Source organism: Pogona vitticeps, chromosome 4 (genome assembly GCF_051106095.1).
Source record: "Pogona vitticeps strain Pit_001003342236 chromosome 4, PviZW2.1, whole genome shotgun sequence".
Lineage (NCBI taxonomy): Eukaryota > Metazoa > Chordata > Lepidosauria > Squamata > Agamidae > Pogona > Pogona vitticeps.
The window spans coordinates 188,264,411-188,281,594 of record NC_135786.1 but is presented as its reverse complement, the minus strand read 5'-3'; the positions used below and the strand labels follow the sequence as shown (position 1 = coordinate 188,281,594).

General features: G+C 39.9%; 1 protein-coding gene across 4 annotated transcripts in view; it reads left to right on the top strand.

Moving 5' to 3' along the window:
* The window catches only part of CDH2 (cadherin 2), a 146,104-nt gene extending 129,901 nt beyond the window's left edge, over positions 1 to 16,203 (top strand). For all 4 annotated transcript variants that reach the window (XM_020808933.3, XM_078393687.1, XM_078393688.1 and 1 more), the window contains exons 12-16: positions 663 to 896; positions 1,571 to 1,804; positions 3,396 to 3,535; positions 5,569 to 5,733; positions 14,761 to 16,203. In XM_020808933.3, the coding sequence (XP_020664592.2) occupies positions 663 to 896; positions 1,571 to 1,804; positions 3,396 to 3,535; positions 5,569 to 5,733; positions 14,761 to 14,967 (980 nt within the window). In that variant the 3' untranslated portion in view covers positions 14,968 to 16,203. The remainder of the gene's footprint in view (positions 1 to 662; positions 897 to 1,570; positions 1,805 to 3,395; positions 3,536 to 5,568; positions 5,734 to 14,760) is intronic.
* The last annotated feature ends 981 nt before the right edge of the window (positions 16,204 to 17,184 follow it).

Here is a 17,184-nt window from a genome sequence, read left to right as displayed (position 1 = left end):
GAAACATCGCTGTGTGAGGCAGCAAATTTAACAGAAAAAGGCATCGTTGTGTGAATTCATCGTTGTGTGAGGCACTCGTTGTGCGAGGCACCACTGTATTTTTAATAGAACAGCTCTAGATGTTATAAGCTAGTATTTCCACTGCATATAGAGGCTTTGGGGGCGGGGTACGCATCAAATATCTCCCCCATATTTCTCAAACTTTTTCCTGTCTTGCACCTTTTGGACCTTTAATGGACAAAAATCACTGGCAGCAGAACCAGCAGTGGTGATTTTACAACATTAAAGGCCCCACCATCACCACTATCCGCAGGACACCAAAGGCTTTCCAAGGTCAAAATGGATTCCTAGGTAGCCTTTGAATCAGGAGTGAGGGAAGAAAAGTTTTAATAAAAGACCATGGCTGATGATGTCATTATCCTTACATGCACAGAGCTGCACCAGTAGAATTCCAGCCAGTACTTTTTGTGCTGGGGTAAACATTTTGCAAGAACTCCCCTTCCCATTTCAACTGATTCCCAACCTTGCATAACAAAATGGTTAGAGCTTAGTTCGTAATTACTTTATCTGATTTTGCTCTTAAGCATCATGTTTGTATTTGTGCATGAAGTGCTGTGTTGCTTGTATAATAAATAGGCTGTTACTTTTGCTTGCCTTTTAAGGAATCCCTCCAATGAGTGGGACTGGCACACTTCAGATCTACCTGCTTGACATCAATGATAATGCTCCCCGTGTGGATCCTCAAGAAGCTACAACCTGTGAAACATTACAGCCCAATGCAACAAATATCACAGCGATAGATGATGACATTGATCCAAATGCTGGACCATTTGCCTTTGAGCTGCCAAACACTCCTCCTAGCGTTAGGAGAAATTGGACGATTATTCGTATCAGTGGTAAAACATGCATTTTCTTTTAAATAGATGTCTGTAGTTATTTTGTTAAGTAGAGCCCTACGTGCTGTGACTGATATAGCTGTTGAAGGCTGAAATGAGCACATAATTTGATTTTGTGTAATGGCTCCTCTTCCCATCCTGTTCTCTCTTCATTAGGGTTTATAATTAGAACAATCTAGGCTAACCTGTGACATCAGATAATTTAATTCCAGGGGTTACAGTCAATATCCTCTAGCTTCCTTATATATCTGTAACTTAAAAGAGATGAACTTCACATGTATTTCGAAGCAATATTCCCTCAAGTAGTGAGAGACATCTGTTTGTGGTAGCCTTTGCTTACCTTGCATTTGACTGTGGTTTGTTTAGTGACAGGAAAGTAAACACAAGCTTGCTTCTGGTGCAAGATTGGGCATAAGTGCCATCATTGCATGGGTGATAATTGAGGCACATTTTTCTAAGGAAATCTTGTTGCTAGAGGAGCAAAGTGCTAATTGCAGGGAATACACATTTTCCTTGATGTCTTAATGTAAAGTATTAGTAGAAAGTCTAGGTTCACTTTCCTTTTAATGGAAAGTGACTTACAAGTTTTGAAGGAGCTCCAGGAACCAACCCTTTCCCATTATGTCATGTTCACATAAGCCAGACCTATTTACCTACCTTGTTTTCTTAATCAGGAGATCGAGCCCAGCTAGCTTTAAAGATCAAATTCCTAGAAGCTGGCATCTACGATGTTCCGATAATAATAACAGACTCTGGAAATCCTCCCAAGTCCAGCACTTCTATTCTGAAGGTGAAGGTTTGCCAGTGTGACATAAACGGAGATTGTACAGATGCAGATCGTATTGTTGGTGCAGGATTGGGCACCGGTGCCATCATTGCAATTCTCCTTTGTATCATCATATTACTCAGTAAGTAAACATTTCAGTGGTGGTTTACGGTCTTCTAAAATATGCCCCCAAAGGCATATATTTCAACAAAGGTGGTTACCAGACAACAGCCTTTCTGTATGAATGGAATCACTAACAATAGATTGTTTAAGGACAAGTGCAGTGTGCTGTGTTCTTCAAAGATTGTAACCCTTTTCATTAAGGGTAAATGTCCTGATATAGTCTTTCCTCTTCCTCTTTCCCTACCTTCTCTCTCTCTCTCTCATTTCAAATAAGCCTCTGTACATCTTCATTGAGGAGGAGGAGAGTTCATCATTTATTTTTCATCGCAAAGAGTGCAAGGAGAAGGAGTAAAATAATGAACCAACAGTAGCAAATGCATACTTACACATTAAAAGCCCTTAGTATCATTGTTACTCTATATGTAAGCATTAGTATAATATTTATAGAATAACTTGGTGAAAACAAGAAGATTTAAACTAAATCGTTAAAATTGTAGCCAAGCTGGCCTGTTTGGAAAACAAGCTCCATCAACATTGCATGACAGAAGACTGTACAATGAGACTTCTATAAGTGTTAAATCCTAAGCACAACTTCCTGAGAACAGCTTAAAATAGGAAGGTTCATATGGGAACAAGTGTTGCCTACAATACCTGACCTCAGGTTGGTGAGGGCATTACAGGTGATATGTTTGGCACCATGGATTGAATTTAAAAGCAAAATTTACTCAGGATTCTGTACTGAAGTGGTTTTACCTTTGTTTATTTTTAATGTACTGCTACTATTTTATTATAGTTTATACGGTTTTATGTACTTTTAATATTTGATTATAGGGTTTATTTTTAAATTTTGAGCCACCTGCAAGCATTTATATATTCACAGCATGGGGTATTAGTTAACTGAATTATTAAACAATAGAAGTTTAATACAGGTGAGCTAAGAGTAAGTGTAGTTGTTACGGTGTAGTATGTTCCCTGTAGTCTGGAGTAAATATCAAAGGAAATTTGCATTCTAAATCTGATGTAGCATCTGAACTGTTTTTATGGACATTGTACAGTAAGTTATGTGTTAAAAAAATTCTGAGCTGTTGATCATCCTATGGGAAAGTTTCAATGCATCCTTTTCCTTTTTATTTAATTTTTTTAACTGTTCACTTGACTATGGATGAGACCCAGAGTTCTGCAGGCCCTTTGCATTAAGTTTTTATCTGACAGTTTAGACAAGAGATTGCTGATGTGCATTTCTCTGGATGCAGCCATCAGCCCTAGTGAGCATAGCCAGTGGTAAAGAATGCTGGGACTTTCAATCCAGCAACACTTGCAAGGCTGCACTGTGGCTGCTCCTTGTCAAGAAATTGCAAAGATGTTTCCACCTGTCAGTTTTCTTCTTGCTTCAGGGTTTATCTCTATGAGATACTAAGAAGGAAAGGTAGTCACGAAACTAAGCCGCCTAGAGTGGTCTTTAATTGACTAGATAGGTGGGATATAAATAAAATAAATAAATAAATGATATTTCATTTGCTTATTGGATACCTCTCTTTTTAAAAAAAGCAGTAGTGTGAGTAGGAACTAATGCTCTCAGCCTGTTTTTGTTGTTTCTGTCTCTCATCTAGTTCTGGTTCTGATGTTTGTGGTTTGGATGAAACGTCGTGATAAGGAACGCCAGGCCAAACAGCTGCTCATTGATCCTGAAGATGATGTAAGAGACAATATCTTGAAGTATGATGAGGAAGGTGGTGGGGAAGAAGACCAGGTGAGTCCTTGGCTGATGAACAAATGGCTGTAAACACTGGAGAAATTCCAGAAAATATGTTACCTCCACATTTGAGAATAATCCAGTTCATGGTGAACAAACCAGGAAAAAAATTAAAGCTTTTAACACTGCATTGTATACCTACAAAGTATGCACATAAAATGGCATCTGTGAAAGTCACATGGCTGTTTAGTTACATGGAAGCTGCAACTCACTTGTAGTAACTCTTTTCTCTATAAGGCAAAGTCTCTTGGTCCCTTCCATTACCTTTTTTATTTTCCCCCTCTCAAATCCCATTTGATCCTTTTGGATGCAAGCAGAATCATTAAATAACAATTACAATTGGCTGCCAAATACTGGCAAGTACAAAATGGGGATAATAGGTTCACACCACCTCATATTCTTCACTGACATAATCAAAAGCAAAGGTGTTTGTTTTCAGGGAAAGTGCAAAGCCATGAAACACATGAGAAAATATAGGAGACACCATGCATTTTGCCTTCAGACTGTGACTTCCACCAGTTCATAGCATAGTATGTGTGCTGAAGTTTATAAGGTTGAATTTTTTAGGCTGCATCAGCCAAGATACTGAAGTTCATCTCTAACTATGACTGAAGAAGATACAGTTAATATCTATAATGTCTTAAAATTCTTTCTTTCCCAACTTTTAACCAATCAGTTGTTCCATATCCAGTTCTAACTGTTGCTTCCTGTCCAACATATAGATTTCTCAGGAGATAGATAAGATGGTGAGGCACTCCCATTTCTTTAAGAACTTGTCATTTGCTGTGGTCCACACAGTCAAAGGCTTTTGCGTAGTCAATGAAGCAGAAGTAGATGTTTTTCTGGAACTCTCTGGCTTTCTCCATAATCCAACACATTTGGTCTCTAGTTCCTGTGCCCCTTCGAAATCCAGCTTGTACTTCTGGGAATTCTCAGAAATCCCATTGTTACACAGATATAATCCCAAGTAATGCAAACAAGCAGCTATGAAATGCTCTTAATCCAGAGCTCAGAAATGCCATTTTGCTGTGCTAGTTGGGGAATTGTGAAAATCATAAACTGTAAAACTAACTTTTCTAATATCTGTGTTTACTTTTGATCTGAAGAGGTAGATGAGCAGAATTGTGACTGTGGCCAGAAAAGTGTTAGGCTACAGTGCACTACATACATGGTCCAAGTAAGAGAAAATGTGACATATGCCAAAAGTATTCTTTGTAACTCAGTATTCAAAGGAATGGGTTTGTGAAATTGTTTCAAACTCAGTTCATTTGAATATTTTCACATTCCAAACTGTTTATGTATAGTTATGCCTTCAATCAGTAAGCATTTTTCCAGGCCAGGGGTGGCAAAGATGTAGTACCAAACATATTTGGTACTACAGATGTTTTGGAATATTACTCCTACAGTCTTTTATCACTTGTAATATAGTGCATCAGGGACTCTCCGTGGGGTGGGTCTAACCTGTACCTCTTAACTTGGAGGCTATTTTGGTGCATTTGTGTCTCAATTTGCTGAGCACAGTTCCCTGTGAAGTTTGAGCTTAAGATCTGTGATTTTATGTCTGCAAAATTCACATTGTTATAAATCTTTCACCATTGCAGACACAAGTGTTTGCTGTTCTTTATAGGTATTATCCAGTTTCATTGAATTTGTCCTTGCTTGTGTCCTAGAATGATAATAGCTGGGATTTTCTTTGTGTTGAAAAAAAAGGTTTGGTATTGGCAACTTTCTGCATACTGTAAATCAGTACTTTCCTGGGTAAATTCTTTAGTCACAGATGAATGATACTTAGGAATCCATTTCACAGTAGATAATGGATGAGGTGTACCATAAAGCAGCCAACTGGAATGACATTGTAAATGAAAACAGGAACACTGTGGAAGCAATAAACATATTTATTTCATTCTGAAAAGGATGCAACCACCACCAAGAAACCTTCTAAATCTATTTTACATTTCTCAGTATAAGTTTTGTATTACATAAAAGGGGGGTTCTCACTCAGTCTTAAAATTGTATGTGATAACTTGCAGGACTATGACTTGAGTCAGCTTCAACAGCCTGACACTCTAGAACCTGATGCCATCAAACCAGTTGGAATAAGGCGGCTTGATGAAAGACCTATCCACGCAGAACCTCAGTATCCTGTCAGATCAGCAGCTCCTCATCCTGGAGACATTGGAGACTTCATTAATGAGGTAAAATGGGAAATAGAGAAGAAGGCGGGGGGAGAGAGAGATTCATTTGAGCTTTTGGAAACCATCTGTGTAGATAATGAACAGCTTCCACATCCAAAGAATAATAATTTTTTTGAAAGTTGCTTATACAATTAAAATTATCTGGAATGATAGACATAAATATGGCTTTTTTTAAGCATAGGGAAACTTAATTGAATCATTCAGATAGAAAAAGAGAAATATGCCAATTAACATCTGTGCATTGGTATTAATTACAACCATAACATGTTATCAGCATTAACCATGATACTGTATTCCAAGTGGAATTATTTGCTAGGTTCCTCATAATAAATAGCCTAACAAAATGATACCTCAGTCTAAATTCATGTAGTGATTCTCATTCGTAATAGAGGAAAGTCATTTTGATTTTCTTCACACATAACCCTTTCAATTCCAAGGATAGTACAAGTTCAGTACCTCTAACAAGAGCAAAGGAGTTCCATAAGATTAAAGTGAGAATGGCAAAATTAATGTTATATAAATACTTAAGTTGCTTGTCATGCTGTGGAGCGTTAAGTGGCTTTGTGCATTGAAACATGCCCAAGATATCTGTCTGTACAAGTAATGCTGTGTAGGATTATCATCTTTTTTCTGTTGCTTTTACCATTGACCAAATTGTAAAGAGTGTCTGTGTATGCGTGTGTATAAAAGCCTGCTTTAAGGGGATTTTTAAAGCTAGATTTAGATACAGTCTTCGTATGTAACACTTCGGAATTTATAATAAATAAATAAAATAATAATAATATTGAACAGGAAAAAAACCCAAATATACATTAAACATAAACCGAGACAGGATTCTGCATGTCTATTACCTAATATATTAACAAGTAACATGGTACAAAATGAGAAGTTTATTAAAAGCAAATTCCGTTGTGGGGGAGTCCATATTTAGGAACATTTAAGTAAAAAATCTTAATTTATTTGGTATTTGGTTATCTTCTATAGCATTATTCTGAAAACCAATTTGCCCAGAAAGATGACAGAAACCTGGACTCAACAAAATAATGGGGCAGAAGGGGTTAGTTTTTATTTTCCTTAAATTGAGAACCACATTTTCTGAGGACAATTTATTTAGAGTGTTTCTACTTCTGACATTACCAAGGGTTTAGATTTGCCAAACCATATCCCAGATGAAACTGAAGAAACTAAAAATGGGATTGCCTCTTCCATATCCAGTTCACCTATTGTGTATCCCACCTACTTATCTACCTTATTTCTCCTTGGATTTTATTTTGCTCATTAGGTTTAAATAAAAATGCAGGTGCAAAATTGTGACTTGTAACAGAGATAAGGAGGATTATAGTCTAGAGTTAGAGCCCATGTTTTTTTTTCCACACAGAAAACCTCTGTTCTTCTTCATGGCCTCTGTGAATCACACCCTGGGTGATTCGCGCCTGCGTGGAGCCTCATCGAAAGATTCTAGAGCTTCTGCAGTAGCAATAAACACATTAGAATAAGTCCCTCCCCACCCGTATAAGTATCTTGGCGCCAGGCATCCCCTTTCAGTTTCTTTCAACTGCCGCGTTGAGAACCTCATAATTCTGCTTCTGTGTGTAAAAGAGAGAGTTTATTCTTGATTTCCTTTAAACTGTTAGATCAAATTCATTATCATCAGAGATTTTTTTTTCCCTTTCGACTTTGCTTGGCCTCCAGCTGCAGCACCCCCCCTTTCAATCATCTTTTCTTCTCCTCAAATTATTTTTGCGTATTCATGGCCCCTTTGGGCCCGTTTAAGCACTGTGTTGTCTGTGATAATAAGATCCCACTTTCCGACAGACACACTAAGTGCCTTTTCTGTTTGGGAGAACACCATCAAACTTCCTCCTGTACCCATTGCAAAAATTTCAAGCGAGAAGTTCTTCAATCTCGCCTCTCGAGGCTAAACCTCTGATTTTGGGAACAATCCTTACAACCAGTTCAAATGACACCTTTCCATATTCAATGCCCTCAGATTGCCAACCGATCCCTAACCAGAACCATTGACATCAATTGTGTGTGGTACAAACCCACACTTAGCATGTGCATTGGGTTGCCATTTGCCCCAAGCAGTGCTCTACTCAACAAACTGCACTGACTAGTGGACCATATGTTTTACCCGGTTCGATAATACCGTCTAGCAGTCAGCCTACCTCTCGACAACCATCGGTGTCGAAGCGGCCACATCACCAAGATATTGTTATGCCTTAACCTGCTCCCCACTTGGTTTCGAAAAAAACTCGAACGGTCGAGCAAATTTCATTCACACTCGCTTTTGCAGCTCTAGCCTCCCGATACTTTGCTACAGTAGATGACAGAAACCATTCTTCACGCTCGGCATCGCCAGCGTCCATTTATTCTACTGCTATGTCATCGCATCAACAACCTCTGTTTCAACATCACAGAGACACAGGCTCTGATATCGACAATCCTTGATATTCATCCTGGTCCATGGACACACGCTCCATTCCGTTGCCTCAACACAGTTCCCATCCTCCAGTAAATTCAAGTCATCAACACTGACACCAGGCTGAAGGCCAATGTCCATCCCTACCAATCGAGGTCCGTTGAAGCTCAACCGCCATCTTTCGATGTCGATGATCCTCAACATCGACAGATGTCTATAGACATGCCACCTCCATCTTTTTCAACTCATAACCGGCAATACTATGAAGCTCAGCCTCGACACCGAAGTAAATCAACAGTCCATCAACTCCAGACGATGGATCAATGGCTCCATGGATCTTGGCCACAGACTCCATCGGTATTACTTACCAACCCACCGCCACCAGCAGAGGATTTCCAGATCTATGCCCAACTTATGATTCGCATGGCTAAATCCGTTGACCTGCAAATCCACCGACCATTGACAGAACCAGCCAATCATCTATATCAGTGGTCCCCAACCTTGGGCCTCCAGATGTTCTTGGACTTCAACTCCCAGAAATCCTGGCCAGCAGAGGTGGTGGTGAAGGCTTCTGGGACTTGTAGTCCAAGAACATCTGGAGGCCCAAGGTTGGGGACCACTGATCTATATGATCCAGCCTCTAAAAATACAACCACTCCAGTACATATACCGATTTTGCCATCTCTCCTTAGTACTGCGCAGAGATCCTGGACAAAACCAGCTTCTTCCCACACCATGTCTAAACAGATTTATAACCTCTATAGAATCCATGACCCAGGAGTCATTTTTCTCCAGAAACAACCAGCTATATTTGTTGAAGCCTCTCAGTCAAGATCTCGACACTTACAGTCTCTCATACCACCAAATAAGTACCGCCAACGAATAGACTTCATGGGTAGGTGGCTTTACTCTTCCGCAGCCTTCACCATGCGAGTCGCTAATTATCAAGGAGCCATGGGAGCTTACCAACGCTTTCTCTGGGACAACATGTCCATCTTTATTGAATCCCTGCCAGAGGATAAAAAGATACTAGTTCAAACCTTCCAACAAGAAGGTCTCTCCATTGCTAAACAAAAAATGCTTTCCACCCGCCACACCATAAACGCTACGGCCAAGTCCATGGCCACTTCGGTAGCCCTGCGCGATTTTTCCTGACTTAGAACGGCCAGCTTAGCCAAAGATGCTTGGCACATATTGAAGACCTCCCCTTCGATGGAGCAGGTCTTTTTCATGCTGAAACTGACAATATACTAAAGAATGTACAAAAGAAAAGTTCAGCAGCCAGACGTTGGGGAGTTTACCCTTCCTATCAATGGAAACAACCTTATAACTCGTACCAGAGGTTCCAACAAGACCCTCTAAGACAAACCTCTTACAATCCATACTTCAAAAACCAAAGAGCCAAACCTCAGCAACAGTCTGAAACTAGGCAGAATGACCAGAAACCCAAACACCATGTTTAGCATTCCTGTGTACTGAGATGGCCACCCCACCAACCCTGCCCCCTGGAAACACTTACCTGCATGGGAATCCATTACCACAGATTCCTAGGTACTCTCCACCATCAAAAACAGCTACCACATTCACTTCTTCAAACTTCCTCAGACGTTGTTACTCCTCCATCACAACCCTTGCAAGAAGAAATAACAAATTTACTTCTCAAAGATACCATACAACCCGTCTATCAAAGCAACACTGGGTTTTTCTCTCGCTAATTTAATGTCCCCAAGAAAGATGGGGGACTTTGCCCTATTCTAGATTTAAGATTATTAAACAACTACATCGTCACCACAAAATTCCACATGGTTACTCTAGAATCATTTCTTCCCTTACTTTGAAAAAATGACTGGTTCACCGTCATAGACCTAAGAGATGCTTACTTTCATATTGCAATAATCCCACACACAGAAAATTCCTTTGTTTCCAACTTGGATCACAAGCATACCAATTCAAAAGGTTCCCATTCGGCCTTGCAACAACTCCGAGAGTTTTCACCAGGTGCATGCCATGGATAGCGATCTACCTCAGACTTCAAAACATTCTTGTCTTTCCATATATTGACAACTGGCTCCTTGTAGCACACTCCCATTGCAAAGCTCGACAAGACATCCGTTTCACCCTTGCCCTTCTTCACGTTCTCGGTCTAACTGTCAACGAACAGAAATCCAAATTAAAATCTACAAGGACTATACATTACATAGGTGCGCTCATAGACTCCACACAAGCTTGCGTGTTCCTCCCTACAGAAAAGAGACAAAACCTCTTCACCTTACTTTGCTACTTCACTCGCATGCCTTGATACCTGCAATAATGGTGCAACGAGTTCTAGGCACCACGGCCTCTATGATGTCAGTTGTACAGCATGTGCGTCTCAAAATGAGATCTCTCCAATCCTGGTTTCTGGCCCTGTTCGATCCACTAACAGACTCTCCTCACACTCTCCTAAGACTCACTTCAGAACTGGCCTCTCAACTTCAATGGTGGCATTCCCATACCAACCTGTCTATCAGGCGACAGTTCCAACAACCTCACCCATGAATACAAGTCGCTACCGACTTCAGTTGCACCAGCTGTGGGGCTCATTGCAAATCCCTCACAGTTTACATCAAATTATCTCAACAGAGAGAAACTGCTCCACATAAATGAGTCGGAACTACTAGCTGTCATAAAGACCTGCAAGGCTTTCAGAAACTTCTTGTAGGGAAAATGGTACAGATCGTCAACAACAACACCACGGCGATGTACTACATCCTCAAACAAGGCGGCACCCACCCCCCAGGTCTTCTCTACCCTAGCAGTTGACCTCTGGGAGTGGTGTCTGCAACATAACATCTGCCTCACAGCCTTACGCATCGCTGGTCAAGACAACCTAGCAGATTTGCTCAGCTGTACAGATGCTCAAGCTCACCAGTGGGAACTAGATCAATCAGTATTCCACCAACTGTGCCAGAAATGGGGCACACTGACACTTGATCTCTTTGCCTCCTGAATGAATCGGAAATGGCAACTGTATTGCTCCCGAGCAAGAATAGGCAAACATTCCCAGGGACACGCGTTTGTCAGCCGTTGGCCCAAGACTCTTACCTACCTTTTTCCACCGTTCCCTCTCTACAAAGTTGTCGTCCATCTACAACAAGAAAAAAACAATGCCATTGCTATAGCCCTTTGGTGGGGGATTTGGTTCCCAGTTCTTCACAGTCGCTCATCAGACATCCACCATCTCCCCTGCCTGCCACACCTTCTCACGCAGAACAATTCCCAAGTCCTACATCCGGACTTACCTGTTCTCCACCTGGCAGCGTGGAGGATTCTCCCTCGTTAATGAACGTTCTTCATCAAGCCAAAAAACCATCCACAAGGAAAGCCTACCTGTACAAATGGAAGAAATTTCAAACTTTTACCAAATCTTGACCTTCCTCTCCACAATGGTCACTAACTCTTGTTTTGAAACAGCTTACCAAAGCTCCTTTTGAGCCGTTAGCTACAACTGACTTAAGACTTCTCACATTTAAAACAGCCTTTCTCGTAGCCATCACCTCAGCTCAACAAGCTACTGAATTGGCAGCTTTACACTATGATTACCCTTATCTACAATTTTTTTCTGTTAAGGTGAAGTTATCCATGGACATTTCCTTCCTCCCCAAAATTGTCTCTCAATTTCATCTCTTCCAGCCGATTGTTCTTCCTTTATTTTTCCTATCACCTTCTTCAAACAAGAAAAAATACTCCATACGTTGGATGTCAGAAGAGCTCTTGCTTTTTATCTCCAACATACTCAACCTTTTAGATAGTCACCTCATCTTTTCATAAGCCATCAACTACCTACAAAAGGCCATCAGGTGACTTCCCAATGTATCTCCAGATGGGTCGCCTTTATCATTCATTTGGCTTATCAACTTGCTCAATAACCAGTGGCAGCCTCTAAAGCCTTTCTCCATGGTGTACCTCTTCCGGATGTCTGCGCCTCTGCCACTTGGGCACAGCCATCCATGTTTATCTGTCATTGTAGACTCAACCTCCAGAAGAAGTCCGATGTGGCATTTGGACATGCTGTTCTAGCCTCTACCTTGCCGTGACACCCTGCCTCCGGGTAAGACAGCTTATTAGTCACCCAAGGTGTGATTCACAGGGGCCACAAAGAAGAACGACAGCTTACCCACCTGTAATTGTAGTTCTTCGAGTGGACCTCTGTGATTCACACATCCCACCCATCCTCCCCTCTGTCATGCCATTTTTTGCTTACTATTAAGCAGTAGTTGGCACAACTGAAAGGTAATGCTTGGCGCCAAGGTACTTATACGGGTGGAGAGGGGCATATTCTAATGTGTTTATTGCTACCGCAGAAGCTCTAGAATCTTCTGATGAGACTCTGCACAGGTGCAAATCACCCAGGGTGTGGATCACAGAGGTCCACTCAAATAACTACAATTACAAGTGGGTAACCTGTTGGTTCAGCCTCTTGTAACAGACAGAATGTAGACACATATATAGTTCCTAGTTGCCAAACTACAAGTAGGAAATCCTGTTGTTTTGCTTGTGTCTTTCTGACATTGGGACACAGATTGTGAGTCATTCACAGAAAGTGTGTTAGGTGAAGTCCTTACATTGTGTGCTGAAGGCTATGTTGGTTACAACAAGCAAAAAGAGCTTATATTGCTTTCAGGAAATCCCTCTTTGAAAGTGTTTTTTAATACTTTACCAATCAAATTCTATGAAAAATTAGGCAGTCTTTCTGCAGGGCTTCAGTGATATCATTTGGGTACCAAACCAAGCTGTTTAGAATGTGAAATGGACAAACACTTAGTTTTGCTATAAATGCAAATTTTGAGGCAATTTTAGCCATGGCATTCTGCCTCTTCTAAAAGTGCCTTTCAGGGCTTCTTCTCCAGCAAACAGTTTGCACATTAAGTGCAGCCTCTGGAACACTGAATTTTTTATTGCAATTTTGTCCTATAAACTCAATGGCACCGGCGGTTTTATATCAACCATTCTAGCAGGGGCTTCTGAACTAAGAGAATCTTAACTCTCAGCTTGAAAGGACTTAAAGAAGATTGCTTAGTTTATTTTTGATGCAGATGACTGACACGAAACAGCATTTTGCTGCCTTAGAAAAGATACATTTGTTTGCTGAAACCTTAAACTACCATCCCACAGCCAGGTACACAAGCTACCTTTGCTGATAGGCATGAAAACAGGATTGAAATGACAGCTTGCACTGCAGTACTTGTTTCCAAGTTGCTATAATATTTACTAGAATTCCTTACAGGCAGCATCTTAAGAGGGAGAAGAATGAATATGTCGCCCCTCCCTTAATCAAACCAAATGAAGTAGATGTATTTGTGATTTGGTTTCTAAAACCAGTGTATAAGGAAGAGGGATGGTAGTTGCATATTGTTTTTTGTTATGTGGATTAATTTTTTTAATTGTTTGTTTTATTGTTGCATTTCTCTCTTTTTCTTTGTTTTCATTTTAAGGGTTGTTTGGTTTCCTTTTGAAGCTTTGCAGGTGTAGTCTTCCAGTTTTTTTTCAGGCCTAAATTCTGTTAACAGTTCTTGTGATTAACAAATCTCACTGAGCAGAGTGTTGGACTCAAGGGACTTGTAGGCCCCTTCCAACTCCATTGTGCTATGTTTCCATTATTTCAATGATCCTATATTAGCTGGGACTAACATTCAATGTATCCCTCAGAAGTACTTCACAATCTCAGTTATCACTCATTTGACCTTGTTTATCTGCCAAGGGAAGGGACACTACAATTCCATGCAACCTACTTATAACGAGCTCTTTGATAAACAGTTTTAAATTAATGAACTGGGAGTAAGATATGTTGTGAGCTGATGCTGTTTCTTTTAAAAAGGCAGTGTTTCTACACTATTTATTTGCCACGGTGCTTGATTTCCAGTCATGTGAAGTGGATGCCTAATCCCACCTGTGTGGATGGAGACTGTTTTCATCCTTCTTGCATTTTCTTTGCATAAATACATATGTTTACAACAGGGGGAGAAAAGCAAAGGATTGCAAATCTTCCTACACTTCAGTCACTCCTAGATTTCATGCCTAACTGATCTGCTCCCCCATGAATTCATCGCACATCTGCTGCTTGTGGTGAATGAACCAACTAGTATCAACCTGTCCAAATGTTGCTAGCATGCATTACATTGCAATATATGGCCATTTCAGTTGAACGCCTTGGATACTGGTGAGCTTGCTGAGTGGACTACTTCACTTAGTGGGAGGTTTTAGACTTGCAATAAATAATGGGATTTATTCACTAGATACGAGCTCTTTTGAATCAGCTTAAATTGAATGGCGAGAGTTATGTATCTTCACATATGATATTGAGCAGCAGGTTGTGATCGCATTTATATGGTCAAAATCAAGCAGCTATACATACCTGGGCAGGGTTTATTCACTGTTCCTATACTTACTAAAACTTGTTTGCTTGTCCTTTGTATCAAGGGGAATCAGGTTCAGGCAAATAATATTCCAGGATTTCCACAAATGAAGGTGCAGTAGTAGAAATGGTTTCAGACAGGTTTCTTCATTTTCTGGTTAATTGTGTTTTCCCTCTCTTTTTTGTTCTCTTTGGTTTGGTTTGGTTATAGGGGCTTAAAGCAGCAGACAATGACCCTACAGCCCCTCCTTATGATTCTCTTCTGGTCTTTGACTACGAGGGGAGTGGTTCCACTGCCGGATCTTTGAGCTCCCTCAACTCTTCAAGTAGTGGTGGCGAGCAAGACTATGACTACCTAAACGACTGGGGCCCACGTTTCAAGAAACTTGCCGACATGTACGGGGGAGGCGATGACTGAATGCCATGCAAGCTGACCAGCGCTGAGTTTGGACAAGGACAAACCTTTCCACTGGTATTCCCAACAAGCATACAGAAGCTAGGCTTTAACTTTGTAGTCTACTAGCACAAGTGCTTGCTGAAGGCTTTGGCATAGGCTGCAAAACCTGTTTGGGCTCACTGGGAATATCAGTCATCCAATGCTGTTTTGGAAAAAAAAAAGGAAAACAAACAATTGAGCTCAGTTACACTTGAATTTTACAGTACAGAAGCACTGGGATTTTATGTGCCTTTTTGTACCTTTTTCAGATTGGAATTAGTTTTCTGTTTAAGGCTTTAAATGGTACTGGTTTATGAAAAGAGGAGACAAACTACATTGGGGTGGGGAGAAGTTTCAATCACCACTATGCTTCAACATGCTTTTGTTACATTGCATTGCTTTTATTAAAATAAGGTAAATGAAAACAGGGGAAAAAAGACCTCATGGGGAAATTTTGTTATGGGGGAGGGGAGAAGGCCATGAGAAGAAGAAAAATGTACAATACTTCTAGTTTTAGATGCTAGGGTTTTTCACTAAAATTCTAAAACTTATGCAGCTGGTTGCAAATAAAGGGAGTTTTCATATCACCAGTTTGTAGCTGAACTTTCATTTCTTTTCTTACAATAGAATGTTAGACACATTTTGGTCTTAATCCATATACACATTTTTAAAGCATTTTTCAAGTACTTTTATTTTTCCCACTTCACTGTAAAAATGGTATGTGTACATAATGTTTTATTGGCATAGTCTATGGAGAAGTGCAAAGACTTCCAAACATGTGTATGTATTATTTGGACTATGGATTCAGGTTTTGCATGTTTATATCTTTCGTTATGGATAAAGTATTTACAAACAGGTTGCAAACAAGTGACATTGATTCAATTGTTGAGCTGTAGTTAGAGTACTCAAGGTTTGGATTTTTTTAATCTTTTCTTTTCTTTTTTGTTTTTGTTTTTATTTGTTCGGGGAGGGAGAAAAGTTCTTAGCACAAATGTTTTACATAATTTGTACCAAAAACAAACAAACAAAAATGAAGAGAGGGAGAAAGAGAACTCAAGGGGTAGCCTCTTACTAATGGCTCGAGTAATTACACAGTATGTTAAAAAGAGCTTTTAAACCAGAGAGATGTTTGACAACAGCTTTGCCTCTGTATTATGTACCAGAATATAAATGATACACCCCTGACCCCAATGTTCTGAATAAAATGCTAATTTTGGATCTTGTGACTGGATTCAACTTCTTTCACTTGAACAGCCTGAATTGGAATTAAAGCAGCTACCGCCACCAAACATAGGAAGTGTTATTATTTCATTCAAAAGAATTATTCAAAGTTTCCTTATACATTCTTGCAGTTCTGTCCCATGAGTCAACAAATGCCTTGTGGTGAGGACATCCAAAAGTCAGTACAGAAACATCTCATGAACCAGGTGTTCCTGCACACAGTCTTTTGAAAATACAGAGGTTTCCTCATCAGTGATGTTGAGAAGCAAGCATAGGCACAACTCAAAGCTGATGGGCAACTGAGCTACATTTAGAGTTGTATGAAAATTAAAAAACAACCTTTTGCATAGACTCTATTGGAGTAAATGGAGCTTTGCAAAAGCACAGCTCCCAGGAGTCAATGTCTGGAGATAGAAAAGATTCCATTGAAAAGTGGAAAATTTGAGGATTAGTTTATTTCATCGTTTTAAATCAGTTGAAGCCCATGTTTGGGTGCCATAAGTTGGGAGCAAGTTTACAGCAGATAACAATAACAATTTGTTTATTAAATTAATAGAATTTATTAAAGCAGTCTGCTAAATGAACTGAACCTCTGATTTAATAGAACTGAATTTCACTAGTTTCTCCTCAGTTTAAAATTACAAGAGAAAACACGTTTTCCTTAGCAGAATTGATTGCACTGACTTACATTTTTCTTAGCCCTCTAATGAATTCATCAAACCTCTCATTTAGTTACAATTGATCACAAGGTTTATGTATATGTGAAAAACCCATATGTGTGCATTCACAGAGACCACGAAAAAGAACCAAATCTTCCTCCTCATCCACACTCTCAGAAAAAAAAATCTGGTCAGTACATCTCAAGTTTATAAACATCTACTTAGAAATACATTTCACTGATTTCAGTGGGGCTTTACTTCCAAGTGAGTATGCAAAGTACTATAGCCAAAGGTTGAAATATTTTGTCTTTGATGGAAA